This window comes from Carcharodon carcharias, chromosome 22, assembly GCF_017639515.1.
Source record: "Carcharodon carcharias isolate sCarCar2 chromosome 22, sCarCar2.pri, whole genome shotgun sequence".
NCBI classification, from domain to species: Eukaryota; Metazoa; Chordata; class Chondrichthyes; order Lamniformes; family Lamnidae; genus Carcharodon; species Carcharodon carcharias.
This window is the reverse complement of record NC_054488.1, coordinates 41,687,554-41,703,715: the sequence shown is the minus strand read 5'-3', so window position 1 is coordinate 41,703,715 and position 16,162 is coordinate 41,687,554. Positions and strand designations below refer to the sequence as shown.

General features: G+C 41.8%; 1 protein-coding gene across 1 annotated transcript in view; it reads left to right on the top strand.

Annotated features, from left to right (window-relative positions):
- The window catches only part of LOC121293629 (protein sidekick-2-like), a 941,309-nt gene that overhangs the window by 769,619 nt on the left and 155,528 nt on the right, over positions 1-16,162 (top strand). Inside the window, exons 35-38 of the mRNA XM_041216767.1 lie at positions 2,134-2,249; positions 10,289-10,475; positions 14,045-14,182; positions 14,831-14,992. Of these exons, the coding sequence (XP_041072701.1) occupies positions 2,134-2,249; positions 10,289-10,475; positions 14,045-14,182; positions 14,831-14,992 (603 nt within the window). The remainder of the gene's footprint in view (positions 1-2,133; positions 2,250-10,288; positions 10,476-14,044; positions 14,183-14,830; positions 14,993-16,162) is intronic.

Here is a 16,162-nt window from a genome sequence, read left to right as displayed (position 1 = left end):
GCATTTGAAAGCACAGCAGAGACTGATCATGACTTCACGGCTGTCTCAGAACCATTGAGCAATGTGTAACATTCCAGCGTTATGTCCTGATAAATTGTATTTTGAGATAAATACAAGTTTTAAATGATAAGAGTCTGATTTAACAACTCATTTCATGTTAAAGGATATATATTTTTAACTGTAATCACCACATTCCTCTTGATGGTACTGTGTGCTTTTAATCTGCTATATTTTTGTAATTGTGATATTGTTCCCCTAATCAGTCTAGACCCACCTCCTTCAACCCTGGCTCTAATTGAATAGGTGTAGCAGATTTTGTAGAACTGCAAATGTCCTAGATTTTGCAGGAGAAATAACAGTGAAGCTGTCAATGCTCATCGATATTATCAAATTGATTGGTCGAAGAGACAAGCTATTGCTTTGTCCTTTTCACACAGGTCCTAGAATCCCTGTAGAGGGTGTTGTGGTAAAATGGATCTCTAATTACCTTATGTTGCTGTGCAAAAGCCCGGTGAATGACTTTGGGAAGCAGTAAGCATAATGAACAGTGTTCTGCTCATTCACTGCTGACCACAAAATCTGAGCCATAATGCCTGTCACTGGGCTTTGCATTGTCTAAGGAACAAGATAAAGAGCACTAGGATGCAGCGTCCTCAATCTATACATTTATGATTATATATTTGAACTTTGCAGATTGCTGATCAATTTAATTTTATTGCTTCTATCACCAAGTGAAGTAAATTAATGAAAACTCCTCCATCAATGATTCTTATAGAAGACACCCTGCCCCTAGTTTAAGTACATTTTCTCCTATTAGTGAACACATGATATTCCCCAGCTAAGAGTGCCAACAGATGACCCTTAATCAAGTCACTATGGGAATTCCCCTTGAAATGACCCTCTCCTATATTCTCTCCCTTATTGTGGAAAAACCCTATTTTCATTCAATATTTTCCCCAAATAACTTCCCCAAGGCTGGTATTTCAGGAGTTGCAAGAGCTAGCCTGTGGTTTAGACAATGTATTGATAAGAATACATTTTTGGCTGTTTTAATTGATTTTTTTGGTAAAATAAACAGTTAAATGGGCTGACGTAAAATAAAGGTTTGGATTTTTGTAGCACCTTTACCTTGAAAATTGCACTAAAACACTTCACAATTTAGAGTTTGACCCAAGCAGGATGAGAAGTTATTTGAATTTGGTGACATGACTGAAGATATTGTGGAGGTAAATTTGAAGAGGACTTTTTGAGGTACAGAATAGGAAGCAAGGAACAGTCCACTAGAGTTATGAAGAGTAAAGAATACGAGCAGTAAGGGTAGCACGAGAGGAGCAAGACCATGGAATGATTGATCATTTTGAAGTTAAGGGACCAGTCAGTGAAGATTCGGGGTAATGGATGAATAGATATTAGTCTAGATTAAGATATGGAGAACAGAGCCTAAATGAGTTGGAGTTTAGTTTGTGTTTATCTCAAGAGGCTGGCAAAAAGCTATTAGAAAAGCCAAGACTGGAAGTGACAAAAGCATGAATTAGGATCTCAGCAGGAAAGGGGAGTCAGGTAGAGAATGGGTGATATTTTGGAGTGAAGGTAGCTGCTCTTGATAATACATCAATGTTGAGTTTAGAAAGTAATCTCAGGGTTTAGCAAGGCACCGAGTATGAACCCTGTCAGCTTCAACTTGAGTTGGTAGCTCAGAACAGGATTGGAATCAGATGCAGAATTTCTAATAGTTATTGAACAAGATAGCTTTAGCCTTGCCGGTTTTGAGCTACTAACTGTTCTAGTTCAAGCCAGCTTGATTTTGGACATGTACTTAGGCACAGTGACAGTCATGAGATCAAGGCTGATGATGGAGAAGTAGAGCTAAGCATGAATGGGATAGAAGAAATTGGTTAGCTTTTTCTAAGAGCTGCCACAAATACGCTGGGTTGAATGGCCAGTTGTACTGTAAGATTCAATGATTCTAAGTCAAAAGTAGGAGGCGTACAATTTAAACCTGATTATTTCCTGTATTACATTTCTACCTCAAACATGTGGAAAGTAATAGCATTTTAAACTATGTCCTCTTTATTTTATATCAGTACTGCAGTTTTATTCTTGTGCGTAACAGCTTCCACTTCTTTCATTTAGTTCCCACTGCACCAGCTCAAAATGTGCAGGTGCAAAGCTCAACAGCAACACAGCTGGACCTGACCTGGGACCCTCCCCCACCTGAAGCACAGAATGGAGACATGCAGGGATATAAGGTATAGTCAATTTATATACCTCATCTTAGGAAGAGAAAGGAACTCAAATAATTGCATAAGAATGAAAGAAATACACTAGGCCTTATATAGATGGAATAGTACAATGCATTAGGTGGAATTTTCCATGCTCGCTAGCGTCAGGTAGCAATATGGTGAGACAGTCATAAATCAGTTTCATGACATCACGAAACTAGTTTGCGATCGTCCACTCAGCCTGTCGATGGCAGGCTGCGTTCCCTGCCATTGGACATTGGGAACCTCATTGTAATATATCTGCATATCATTTTAAGGCTAGCCCACCAGAATCATCCCAACCCCCCACCGCTGGATCGTCTGCCCATGTCAGCGGGAAAACACGTTGGTGTAGAACATGTCTTGACAAGTGTGATGTGCAGAAGTCGGGACTTACCGTCAGGGTCTTGCTCACATCGCGGACATCCGAGGAGCAGAGGATGCTGGAGCCCGACAGCAACAGCACAATGGAGAAACATCCATGGCGTGCTGAGTGGATTCTCATGGACATGGCTTAGCTGCAAAGCAGCTCACAGAGGTTGGAAAGTCACCGTTCAGGATCTGCTCACAACAGAGGATGGTCAAGAGTGTGGGGAAGAGGGTCCAGTTATGTTTGGAAGAGGAAGATGTACTGGGGGGGTGGGAGAAGAAGGTATAGGATCAACTGGGAAAGGAAGAGGTCTTAGGATGGGGTGAGGTTGGGAGAAGGGAATGAAGGGGGGTGCGGTGGTGCGGGAGGAAGGTGTAACGGGAAGGAGTGCACAGAGGGGAGGGAATCCGGGGGGAGGAAGCAGTGCAGAGAGGGGAGGGACTAAGGCTGGAGGAAGGAGTGAGGCTGGAGGAAGGAGTCAGGGGTTGGGGGGAAGGACTAAGGGTGGCAGAAGAAATAAGGGTGTCTGAAGGAGTCAGGAAGTGGTGGGGCCAGGGGGAAGGACTAAGCTGTGGTGGAGTCCAGGGGGTGGGGGAGCACCAAGGGTTGGGGGGGAGAAGTTCCAATGGGGAGAAGGGATTCCAATTGGGTGGAAGGGGTTCCGGGTGGGGGGGGGGGGGGGGGGGGGAGTTGTGAAGGGGTTCCAAGGTGGGGGGAAGGGGTTCCAAGGTGGGGAAGGGGTCTGGGGGTGGTGAGTGATGTCCAGGTGAACATGCACGGGAGGGCTCTGATGACTCCATGACTGCCTTCTGAGAGGCGAACTGAGGGTAGGCTTGGAACAAGGGAATGGTGAGAATGACCGAGGACAGAGTGAGGCAGCAGGGATGGAGATTGAGGGTTTGATGGTAGCGGTAGAAGGTATGGCGAGGGTAGTTGCTGGGGTCTCAGAGACACACACGGACCCTGGGTTGGAACGTGGAGTTTGGGAGGTGAATGTGGATAGGGGTGGGATTTTTGGGAGGAAGGGAAAGTGCAATTTCAACTGGACATCCCTGAAGGAAAAGGGTTGTTGGCTGCTAGGTCACAGAGGGGAGGTGGAATGTGATCTTAGGGGGGTTAACAGTGAGGGGGGAAAGGAAATGGGTGAATGGAGGAGAGGAGAAGACAGGGGAGCTGACAAAAAAGTGAATCCAGACCATGCCGTCAAAATCGAAAGTGAAAAAAGAGTTCTGGTGGGTGAGATCAGGTGCTGCGTGGGAGTGTGAGCATTGGGTGGACAGAGATGCAGGTCAGCTCAGATGGACAACAGAAAGTGAACCCCGGCAGGCAGCATTGCAAATGCTCACAACAGTGAGATTAGTGTAATACAGGAAGGATCTGCGTACATGGGAGAGTGCTTGCACAAGGCTCCGAAAGGTTTTTCCACGCTCATACTTCTCCCTCCAGAATCACTCGTTGGCCAGCTGCTCTCTCTGTGGTGACAGAGGATGAGGCTGAGGGACCCACAAGCAAAGGGGCCAAGGAGGAAGAGGACAGCTTCTGAGATTCCTGAGTGGATGACCCAGGGGTGTCCAGCTGCCGCTCCTTCTCCCTTCAGCTGCACAGAGGCCCTGACCTGACTCCTTGAGGGGAAGGAGCACCTGGAGAGACATTGAGGTGCCCCGTTTCTATCTCGTGTTGCCACTGCAGGAACTCACCCATGGCTCCCATGATGGAGCACATCTCCGCATTCTGCTGGACCAGGGTGTCCATGGCGTCCGCCATTCTCCCCATGGAGACCTCCATACTTGCACGTGCGGGCACCACTTCATCAGAGAGCAGGCAGATGCACTGTGACAGGTCTTCCAGGCTGCTTACCCCCTCCATTGAAGAGCTGGAACTGTCCTCTTGGCTGGAGGTGAACATCTGGATGGAGCTCAGGGACTGTCTGGCTGAGGATGTCGGTCACTTGGCAGAGGTCCCTGTGAACCAAAGCAGAGATAATTAGGGCATGGCAGCACAGTCAAAAGCAGGAGAGAGAGCACTCACATTTCCATTGAGAGGGGCATGATTTGGTGCAGGATCCTCACAAGGGTGTTCGCCGCCAACCTCATCATTGCCACAGGCACAGCCCGTGTCCTCGCCAATCAACATGATGGCACACTCCTCAAAGTGAGTGAAGAGCCTAACATTTGCCGCTTTGTCACGAGTCTGGGACCTCTCCTGCTGATGTGAGCAGGCTTCTCCTCTGTGGAAACAGATGGAGCGATTGTGAGGAGGACATATGGCACTGCATCGAATATTTGTGCGGTGAACAGAGCCATGGACAGGTTGAGGATGCGAGCTTGAGAGGGTATGAGACTGATGGAGATGTGAGGGTGTATGTGAGAGTTTGTGGTATTGTCCCTTGAGGTATGAGATCCCTATGGATGTATGATGGGTCTGTGAGTGTGAGTTGAGAGTGATGGGAAGATTGACTTACCCTGGCAGAATGGATGAGACCGTTCATCCTGTTGTGGCACTAGGTGGCTGTCCCCTTTTGCAGGGCATTGGCAGTGCCACCACTTCCCATGCTGGATTGATGATGTAGCTGCTCATTCTGTGGCCACAGTGGGGGTAGAGGACATCATGGCGGGCCTCCATAGTGTTTAAAAGGCACTCAAGGGACGCATCATTGAAGTGGGCGGCTACAGTCTTTTTGCCTTTCGGGGCCATCCAGTCATCTGTGCAGCAATCATGGGCTGGAAGCACCGAGACATGTGCACGCAGCTGCACCTTAAATATGGTGCCCGGCGTGATGAAGCAGCGAGGTGATGGCGTGGCAGGCAAGTGAGAGCTCGCCTGCCTTGGAAACAGCATGTTTCCCGGGAATACATAATTAATGTGGTGGGTTTGGGACGATGTGGCATGAGAAGCCACCATTGTGGCAGGCAGGTAAAACAGTGCAAATCTGGGACGATTCTGCCCATTGTCCACTTTTCCCCTTTCCCAGCTCATCTGCTGCTATTCTGTCATCCTGTCCCTGCTGACTTACATTGGCTCCTGGTCAAGCAACATCTTGATTTTACAATTCTCATCCTTGTTTGCAAATCCCTCCATGGCCTTGCTGCTCACCACCTCTGTCAGCTCCTACAGTTCCATCGCACCTGTTCTCTCTGCGATATCTGCGCTCCTCTAATTCCGACCTTTTTGCATCCCCAATTTTAATTGTTCCACCATTGGTGGCTGTGCCATCAGTTGCCTAGGCCTTAAGCTCTGGCATACCTTCCCTCCACCTCCCTGCCTCTCGACTTTGCTTTCCTCTTTTAAGACACTCCTTAAAACCTAACTCTTTGGCCAAACTTTTGATCACCTGATCTAATATCTCGTTATGTGGCTTGGTGTCAGACTTCATTTTATATTGCTCCTGGGAAGCACCTTGGGATGTTTTATTGTATTAAAGATGCTAAATAAATATAAGTTGTTATTATAGACACTCCAAACTGGGACCTCATGGGCCCTTTGGCTCAGCTGCTGACTGGGTAAATTTACTGAATTTTTCAAAGCCTAGGCCTACACCTTAAAAATATTTACATTTAGACGAAGTTGATAAGAGATCTGTATATTGAACATAAAAAAACGGAAAACTTGCAATTCTTGCAAAAAACTTGCAACAGAATCAAATAACCAATTTTTTAATAAAATTCACAGTCTTCATCCTTAATTATCACTGGAGGAGAAATACACAGATGGTTGAATTGTAGAATCAATAGAGGATACCAAAAATAACCCGTGAGATGTTTGAAGATACTGATTCTTTTACAACTTTAAGAGGCTCATGACCAGGCCTGATTGAATTATGTCAGAATGATGAATTCACGGAAGTATTGGTGTGTTTTTTGCTGGTTTGTTGCAGTGTGTTTGCAGCATTCTGCTTAATAGATGATATACATGACATTCAGACTCATTGACCTGGATTTTCATAGATGTGGGAAATACAAAATTACTAGTGGTGGTCCTTCTCTTTCCCCTTCCCCAGTGCACACAAATTCATGATTGGATTGGAGGATTCCCATATTCAGATATGTAACACAAATATATTGAATGGAAAAAGGAAGCTTATTTAATTAAATGCAAATGAATCTGTCATGTCATGGTTCACATAAAAATATTAAATATATAAAACAAACAAATAGTGGTCAGGGGATTTCAGATGGTGGGATTTCCCATCCTGCCATCCGAAGAGTTGGTGGGGAACATATCCCCACCGACACAGCCATTTCTCTCAACCATTTCGCACTCCAATGAGCATTAATTGGCTGCAGGCGGGACTTCAAACCCTTACTCAGGAGAAAGTCAATCAGATTGGCCAACAGCTCTCTAGTCCCTGCAGCGATGAAGCTGCAGTGGACAGAAGTGAAATTCATGAAGTTCGCGGAGCCTAAGTTCCAGGAGTGCAAGGAAAGGTGAGTTTTCAGGGTCTCAGGGCGAGGAGAGTAGGGAAGGCCTGGTGGGAGTGGGTAGTGAGGATTTGAGGTGTCAGGGATGAGGCCAGAGGAGGGCGGGAGGTCCAGTGGCCCTTAAGGTGGGGTGTGCCAGAAATTAGAAGGAGACCAACCCAAGGCCTAAACCCGATCATTTTTGGGCAAGCCCCCAGACTTAGGAAATCCTCCTGCCAACCTAAAAATTGAGGCTGGGCAGGAAACAGCCTTTAAGTGGTCAATAAGTGGCCAATTAAGGGCCTCAGTTGGGACAAGGGTGGACGGCCTGTTGGAGGCCTCATCCACCCTAGCGTAAAATCGCTGAGAAGTTTGGATGGGTGGGAACCAAGTAGGAAGCCCATCCATTCTATTTCAAGTTTCTCTGCCCACCTCTGCCCCTGCCTAAAACCCCACCAGTGGGGGAGCATGAAATTCAGGCCAATGCCTTTTTCACCTATTTACAAGTAGGCAAGAAACTTGTATCACCGCTCACACCCCCACCCTCGTGTACTGCAGTTGTAAAAATAGTAGATGCATGCATGTAACATATTCACATGAACAACTGTGTAAACATGCTACATATATATGTTTGCCACTTAAGTAACTTGTAGTTCCAAAAACATACATATGAGCATCTTCACTTTGGAAATGGCGCAGAGCAACTTTATTAGAATTATTCCAGGAATGAGAGGCTTCAGTTACGTAGAGAGACTAGAAAAACTGTGATTGTCATCCTGAGCAGAGAAAGTTAAGAAAAAATTCAGTAGACGTCTTCACAGATGTGAAGGGTTCTGACAGAGTAAATAAGCAGAAACTGTTTCCACTGGTGGGTGAGTCAGTAACCAAATGGCAGAGCTTTAAGATGATTTCCAAAAGAACCAGAGGGGAGGCTGAGGAAAGTTTTATTTATGCAGCAAGTTGTTATAATTTGGAATATGCTGCCTGATAGAGTGATGAAAGGAGATTCAGTTTAACTTTCAAAAGGTAATCAGGTATACACTTGAAAAAGGAAAACTTGCAGAGCTACGGGGAAATAGCTGGGGAGTGGGACTAATTAGACAACTATCAGAGAATTGGTACAGGCATATTGGGCTGAATGGCCTTTCTTTATACTGTAAGATTCTATGATCTCATCTACTTTGTGGCCTTATAATTTGAACAAACAAGTGTGGAAAACTTACACAATGTGTGACATTACATATAAAAAGAATATAGTAACAGATGTCTTGGAGTACTGCTCAAGGTATGTCAGAAAATATACTGCTTTGACAGGATGGGAACACCATACCAAGTACCAATATACTATTCTGCTGCTGTGGTTCACCTGGTATGTTCCTTTAGAGCTACAAGTTACAATTACATGCTTCTCTCAGATCAATTAGCAGACAGATTGGCTTTTTAAAAATTATACTTCTTTTAAGTGCAACAGAAAAATTTGTACGTGGAACAGTTAATACCTGAAATGTAACAGACACATGGTATTGATGTAAAGTATAAAAATTGAAAACACCATGTAATATCATGTAAAATAATAATATAATATGTAATCACCCACTTCCGCCCCATGTCTCAGCCCATCTGCTGCTGAAATTCTCATGCATGCCTTTGCTACTTCCTTTTTGACTGATTTCAAATATGTGCACATTAGGTCACTGTAAATCAATTTTATACATCCTTTTGGCGAGGTTTAGCAAAAAACAATTCTATCTTTGTACTGAGTTTTGACCTATGTCCAGATTATTATTACATTATAAATTGAGACAGTGAATTCCTAAATTGCATCATGTGATAATTTGAAGCTAGGATGTACTAACTTTAATATAATAATCCTGCTAATAGCTTATGCCCAATTTTTAAAAAAGTGCAATATTTAAAATTCCCTCATTTCAAATACCTGTTGATAATGTGAGGTAGTCTTATCTAATTTCTCCTTTAAATAAGGCATAATGTATGCTTGTTATCTTTTTATTGTGGTTCACAAGATCAAAGAATAGCTGTAAACAAAGAACACTATTTGGCCCATCAGCAACCACCTGGAAAAATATTAGAGTTCCTTCCTTCATAGTAATTAATTATTAATTGAACATTTCCATGTTTGTCTTCACTATATCGACCAGATATCTGTTCCATTTATTCATTACCGTTTATGTTAAAAAGAATGCCAATTATTGAAGGATTGCCTTTCATCAGTTTAAATGGGTGCTGCTTTGTCCTGTTGTTATATTAGATTAAGGCAACAAGGCCATGAAATAGTGTTCCATAATACACTTTTTCCGCTGACTTGCTACTTTATAGGCTGCTGTTAGGTCCTTTCTTGGTTCTTGGTCACTCCTTTTACAAGGCTGAAAAACTCAAGATGTTCCATTCTTTCTTCATATGACAACTAACACTCATCGTCAGGGCTCTTCACTGCATTACCCACAGGGTTGAATGTCTGACTTGAGATTTTGATTAAAACTGAACACAGCTGGATGCTAGATGTGCTCAATGTGCTCATCGCATCCTCTGTCATGTACTCTGTTAATTTGGCTTGATAGTTTAGATTCCTATTTGCTTTCATGTTAACAGACATGATAAGTGCTGAGTCTTCCTTAAACATGGTCTTTCCAGCTACTGGTCTTAACAAATTTGTCAATTTTATGTTGTTGTGTGAGACACTGGGGCTTCTTGGCCCCCAGCCTCAGGCAAATTTATCTTGGATGTTGCCATCCTTCCTGCCAGAGCTACACATCAGAAGTCAGTGGCACTCATTCCATGTTAAAACAGTGAGAGGACTTTTCAATATTTAATTAGTTACATCCAATTAGACTATTTCTAGTATTCATTATTCATATGCTCAATCGTGTCAGTGTTGCAACAGAGGCGACAGTGAGGAATTGCCATTACTGATCAATATATCTATGTTTCAATTATTGCTTTAGTCACAATAATATAGTATCTTCTTGAATATGGTTTTTGATAAAATAATTTTTTGCTCACTAAATGAATTGCCATTACAATTGGTGACCACTGAATCTGGATTTTAATGTTACATGATGCCTACTGTTTGAAAGAAAATAGTAGCCCAGGTTGCAAGGCTAGCCAAATTGTAAGGTTTTTTTGTTGCAAGTATATATGTAAAAATGTGTGCTTTTCACATAAATAGTTTAGGGTAAAGTTGCCAGAGACAGGGCCTTGGCAATATTTCAAAGATTTTAAAGATATGACTTTTTGTTTAGATTTACTACTGGGAATTCCAGCGGCAGAATGAGACAGAAAAATTGAAGACTCTCTTCCTCCCTGAAACCAATGTGAAACTGAAGAATCTAACAGGGTACACTACCTACCTGATCAGTGTGAGCGCATTTAATGCTGCTGGTGACGGTCCTAGAAGTACACCTATCAGGAGTCGGACACAACAAGCAGGTGAGGGCAACGAAATAATTCTGAGAAAATGCAACCACTGGGTAGGACTTCATTAAGAGAAAAAGATTGTCTAACTTTATATAGTTTTATATGTTTATACAAGCATCAGCTGAAGGTCACTGCTGTATGGGTAGTGGTTAATTGATGGAGAAACCAGATTGTTCAAACTATGTCTGCAGTGCCATGCTTCAGTTTTTAAAAAAATCTTTAAGGATTATAATTGGACTTGCGTTTTAATTTCAAATTTTATAACCATCATGTTTTTTGAATAGAGCATTCAAGAAGGCGAGTGAAATCTGGCACCTAGTCAGCAGAAACCAAGCAATATGTTTATATTGCTAATAAAATGGGTACGATGAAAGGGCTTTTATTGTTAGAAGAGGCTGGTGATACAATGAAAATTTACATTCAATGAGCTGTGCTAAGTATAAGGATAGCAGTTTTGTGTGTGCAGGGCAGAGGCAATGTATGATCAAAGCAGTTGTAAGCCTACAACTGCCTCCACAGGAACCAAAGTGAAAGGAACCTCATTTTGAATTTGTACGGTGAAAATGCCTGGCCTGGTGTCTGCTGAAAGTCTATGTGTTGCCTTAATGGAGATTAGTCTTGGAATTTGTTAAAAGTTATGATAATAGTAAGTTGTAGCCATGTATATGTGTTTAATGTGTTGTAACTTAATAAAATGTTTCATTTAGTTTAATATAAAAACCTTTTGAGAACTGATAGTCTGATTCCTGAACTTAGAGCTGCATCTCAAACATACCACTTAAAATATAGGTTATGACAGTTGTTTAAAGTTTCCCTCTGGGATTTTTTAAATAACTCAGTTTCACCGAAAAGCTATCTCATAACAGGTCCTACATCTTACTATACTCTTTGACTCCACTGCAAATATCTCTGAACTCTTAATATTTCCAATTTGCAGATGACATCAAAATTAGGTGTAAGTGTGAATTGTGAGGAGGATGCAAAGACGCTTCTAGGAAATTTGGAGGGGTTGAGCAAATGGGCAAAAATTTGGCAGATGGAATACAATCTGGGGAAATGTGAAGTTATCCACTTTGGTAGGAAGAACAGAAATACAGAGTATTTCTTAAATGGTGGGAGGCTTGGAAGTGTTGAACTTCAAAGGGACTTGGTCCAGGAGTTACTGAAAGCTAACATGCAGGTACAGCAAGCAATTAAGAAGGCAAATGGTATGGGTTGACCTTTATTGCAAGAGGATTTGAATATAGTGGTAAAGATATCTTACTGCAATTATATGGAACCTTGGTGAGACCTCACCTGGAGTATGTGTGCAATTTTGGATTCCTTACCTAAGGAAAGATATACTTGCCATAGAGGGAATGCAACAAAGGTTCACTAAATTAATTCCTGGGATGGAGGGACTGCCCTATGAGGAACGATTAAATAGACTGGGCCTTTATTCTCTGGAGTTTAGAAGAATGAGAGGTGATTTCATTCAAACATACAAAATTCGTATAAAGCTTGACAGGATGCGAGAAGGATGTTTCCCTTGACTAGGGTGTTTAGAACCAGGGGACAAAGTCTCAGAATAAGGGGCAGGTCATTTAGGACTGAGGTGAGGAGGAATTTCTTCACTCAAAGAGTGGTGAATCTTTGGAATTCTCTGCTCCAGAGGACTGTGGAGGCTCAGTCATTGAGTATGTTCAAGACTGAAATCGATATCTTTCTACATATTAAAAACATCAAGGGATATGGGGATAGTGCAGGACAATAGTGTTGAAGTAGAAGATCAGCCACGATCTCATTGAATGGTGGAATGGGCTCGAAGGACTAAATGGCCTATTCTTGCTCCTATTTGTTATGTTCTTATGCCTCTTTTGAGGAGAATCATCCCTTGGTTGAAGAAGGTAATAAAGAAGTGAATTTGCCTACATATGTCCTTGAGCTCACCAATGATATGCACCAACAATTGCAAGCATCCAGCAAAGAGTTATCCAAGGAGACTGAGATGCTTAATTCCAAGTTGGATTAAACCAATGGTAGAAGCTCAGAGCTTATTATTTTTTGCGAATATGAGCTCAGCTCATGCTTGGATCTCACCTGCAAGTAATGGATACACTCAAATCTTCTTTCAGTAAAGAAACAGGGTCCCAAACTACAGAGCTTCTACTATGCAGAGACTTCAAAAATGTGCAGGCGTGGAGGTTTATGCCATTGTTGAAGATGGGGCAATCCTACTTCCTCATGCTTATCCAGCAATCCCATTGTCTGCAGCAGAGCAGCCTCATGCTGAAGCAAGCATGGATTGATACCACTTTCTGCAGAAAGTGAAACTCCTACTCTAAAAATAGTGGGGAAGTCTCCTTTTCCTTGTATCCTGCAGTGACTTCAGGATGTTCCTTATTTTTCTTTTCATCTGCCAGATTCATGCATGTCTTGGGTATTGAATACTTCTCTTATCATCACACCAGCAGTGAATGATACAACTGCATAGTTCTTCATAGAAGTCTCAAACTGGTGCTTTCACCATTCCCCAGTGTGCAACACAGAAGAAGATTACAGAGAGAATGTCAGTTGCTGTCTTCTTTTTCAAGGGGTTGTGATCATCCGAGTCATGAAGATTTCTCTCTTGAATCAGTTTTTCCTTGATTGGGTTTCACTGCCTTTACGTTTAGGTTGTTGTAAGAGTCACAGCCCAGGAACCAGCTGTCATTAGAAGCTGCTATCCTACCCCCTCAATGTGTTTACTTTGAAGGAGGAGATAACGGAACACATACATCCGGCGTGTCCTCCAAGAAAGCCAAGAATACTGTAGGTGATGGATGCCTTTGGCGACAGTGACTTGGAGTGGGTGGGGGGGAAGGTAGGATTTGGATGGAGTCTGTAAACAATGCATGAAGTTAACAGATTGTGGGAATGTAATGTAAATAGTTTAACAGAATAATGTAACAGTTTTGAGATTATACTTGGAGATTTAGAGTAAAGGGTTAATGGTTATGTTATTAAGACAATGATGAATATGATGATGTAAGTGTGACATCGAGTCAGATGGCCAAGAGGCAGAGACACTTATCCATCATGCCACAAGACCTCTGAAACATGATAAGCGGATGTAACTCAGGCCCCATTTTAAACTTATCCATTCTCTACTGACTTGCAATATTTTGATTTGAAAATATTATTTATTGTTAAATAGCAAAGCCAAACAGCATTTCAGAAAGCAGAGATGTAAAGTTGCTTGAAGCTAAGTGTTTCTCTGCTGTACTGGCTAAGAACCTGGGAGTACAAAACTGAGATTCACTGGCTAGCGTATGTAATTGTGGCATGGTAAGTTTACATGCGCAGTTTTCATAATAAATGTGAACTTAGGACCTTAAAATGAGAAAGGTTGACACAAATGTGTAACAAAAACTTGACAGCAGGAAGTAAGATTTTGTAAGCAGAGAATTCATACAGATGCAATTTTTTTAATAAATATACACAAAGGCCAATTTTGCTCCATTTTCTCTTAGTCTTGCAAACATCTGCTTTCTCCTCATTGTGTGATTTGTGAATACAGATAACAGTGTGCCTGATTAACAGCTTAGTTTTTCCATGAACAGCTCCAAGTGCTCCAGGCTACATACGATTCAGTGAACTGACAACGACCTCTGTGAATGTGTCCTGGGGAGCACCAAAATATCCAAATGGAATAATTGAAGGATATCGGCTAGTTTACGAGCCTTGCACACCTGTCGATGGTAAGCATATGATTTGTAAATCTATTCTAAAAAGATTATTGTAATAGCACACAAATATGTAGAAGGCACAGCAGAAGGAATCCACCTCATTGAGAGCTATGATCAATGGAAGTCTACTATTTTCTACAAGCTGCCTTTTACATCAGTTTAGTCTTGCTCTGGGTAATTATAAAGACTTAGAACACTGAGTTCATTAACAGTGTGTTAAGTAAGAAATAGCTGAGGAAAAGTGTGAATAAAGAGTGGAAATAATAAAAAATAAATAAATGCAATAATTAGAAAGGAAAAGAGGTGTGAAGAAGGAAACAAATAAATTAAGCAGCAAAACTTGTTGACTTTTATTGTTGCATCATCAAACATTTAATCAAGAATAATGATCACTTGGTAAAAATTTCATAGGGTACCCATATCTATGTAACTACTCCCCATCAAGGAGTTTGTCTTCAGAGGAGGAGGGAGAAAATTGGGAAAAAGAGAAAAGAATCACATGTAATGGAGCATGCCACTGTGATCCTATTCACTGATTTCTGATTTCCAAGTGATTGCCTTGTGTACTTGTCCATCTTTTACCATAATTAAACCATGCACTTGTAGTTGTCCTTGGCATATTGCAAACTGGCTGGTTTCAGTAATTCTCTCACTGTACAGGAGTCAGTAAGATTGTAACTGTGGATGTGAAGGGAAGCAGTCCTCGATGGATGAAAATAAAAGACTTATCAGATGGTGTGACTTACACTTACCGAATCAAAGCAAAAACTTACACATATGGACCAGAAATTGAGGCAAACATCACCACTGGACCAGGAGAAGGTAACTCAATGTGTTATTTTTTTCCAAATCTTGTTCTATATCATTTCAAATGTTTTGAGTTGCAAATATTTATAATGTGGACCTAGTGATAGTTTCAAGTACTGTCAGGGTCAGTTATAATCAGGAGCCTAGATTTCCACAAGGCATCTCAAGACCAAGACTTAAAGCAAACTCAATTACATTGTGCCATCTAAGAATGTAATTTTACAGGCAAGTCTGTACAGTGTTGGAGAATATCTCGGTCTCAGTATAATATATATATTTTTTAAATACTTTATATGAAAAAATCTCTACATTAGCGAATTTTGTTTAGAAAAATACTGCGTTCTAACAGTTCAAAAGTAGTTTATTATGCTGGAACTGTGAGTTCCCTTTGTGCTGGTGACAGACATAATAGCTGCTGCCTATAACCTCAATCTTAACAAATGGATTTGTGAATGAGGACAAGAATATTGAAATATGTGCATCAGAGTATAAGGAATCTGTTAACATAAGCATTTTTTAAAAATGTCGGTATCACTACACGATAGGACGCAGGTAGTGGAGTTATGGACAAGGTAACATTTCTGAATGATGCAGTGGAATAATCATGTCTGGAAGTGGCAGTGGAATAAATATGTGTTTCTGCAGCAGTAGAAGTGAACTGGTCAAGTCAAGTCACGTGGAGGTGAAATTTTGCTGGTAGCAAAGATGTTAAACAGGAAAATGAGATTGCACATAATTAGGTTCAAAAGTATGGAATCAGAGGCTAAGGTATAGAATTTTTGATGGAAATCAAATAGAGTACCTTTGGCCTTGGCAAGGTTGAGTTGAAGAACTTTGCTCATCCAATATTTAATGTTGGCTAAGCGTGTAGGTGATTAAACAATGAGTAGTGGCAGAAAGGTTGTTTGTCAACATACCATGAATAATGTCACCAAAGGCAATATTTAGCTGAGATCTAGAAATGAGCCAAGAGTACCCCCCTGAGATGCCTATCTGAGAGTGGAGGAGAATACTTTTATGTGTTGATTTCAGTGGAACAGGCTAAAATGGAACAGGCAAGGGAAGCACTACAAAGGTGGACCAGAGTGGAGAGACAGTGGGGAAAGATGGAGTGGTCGATAATGTCATACATTGCAGCAGTAACTGTGAATGAGCAGTGATAACACATTGCACTCTCATTCACAA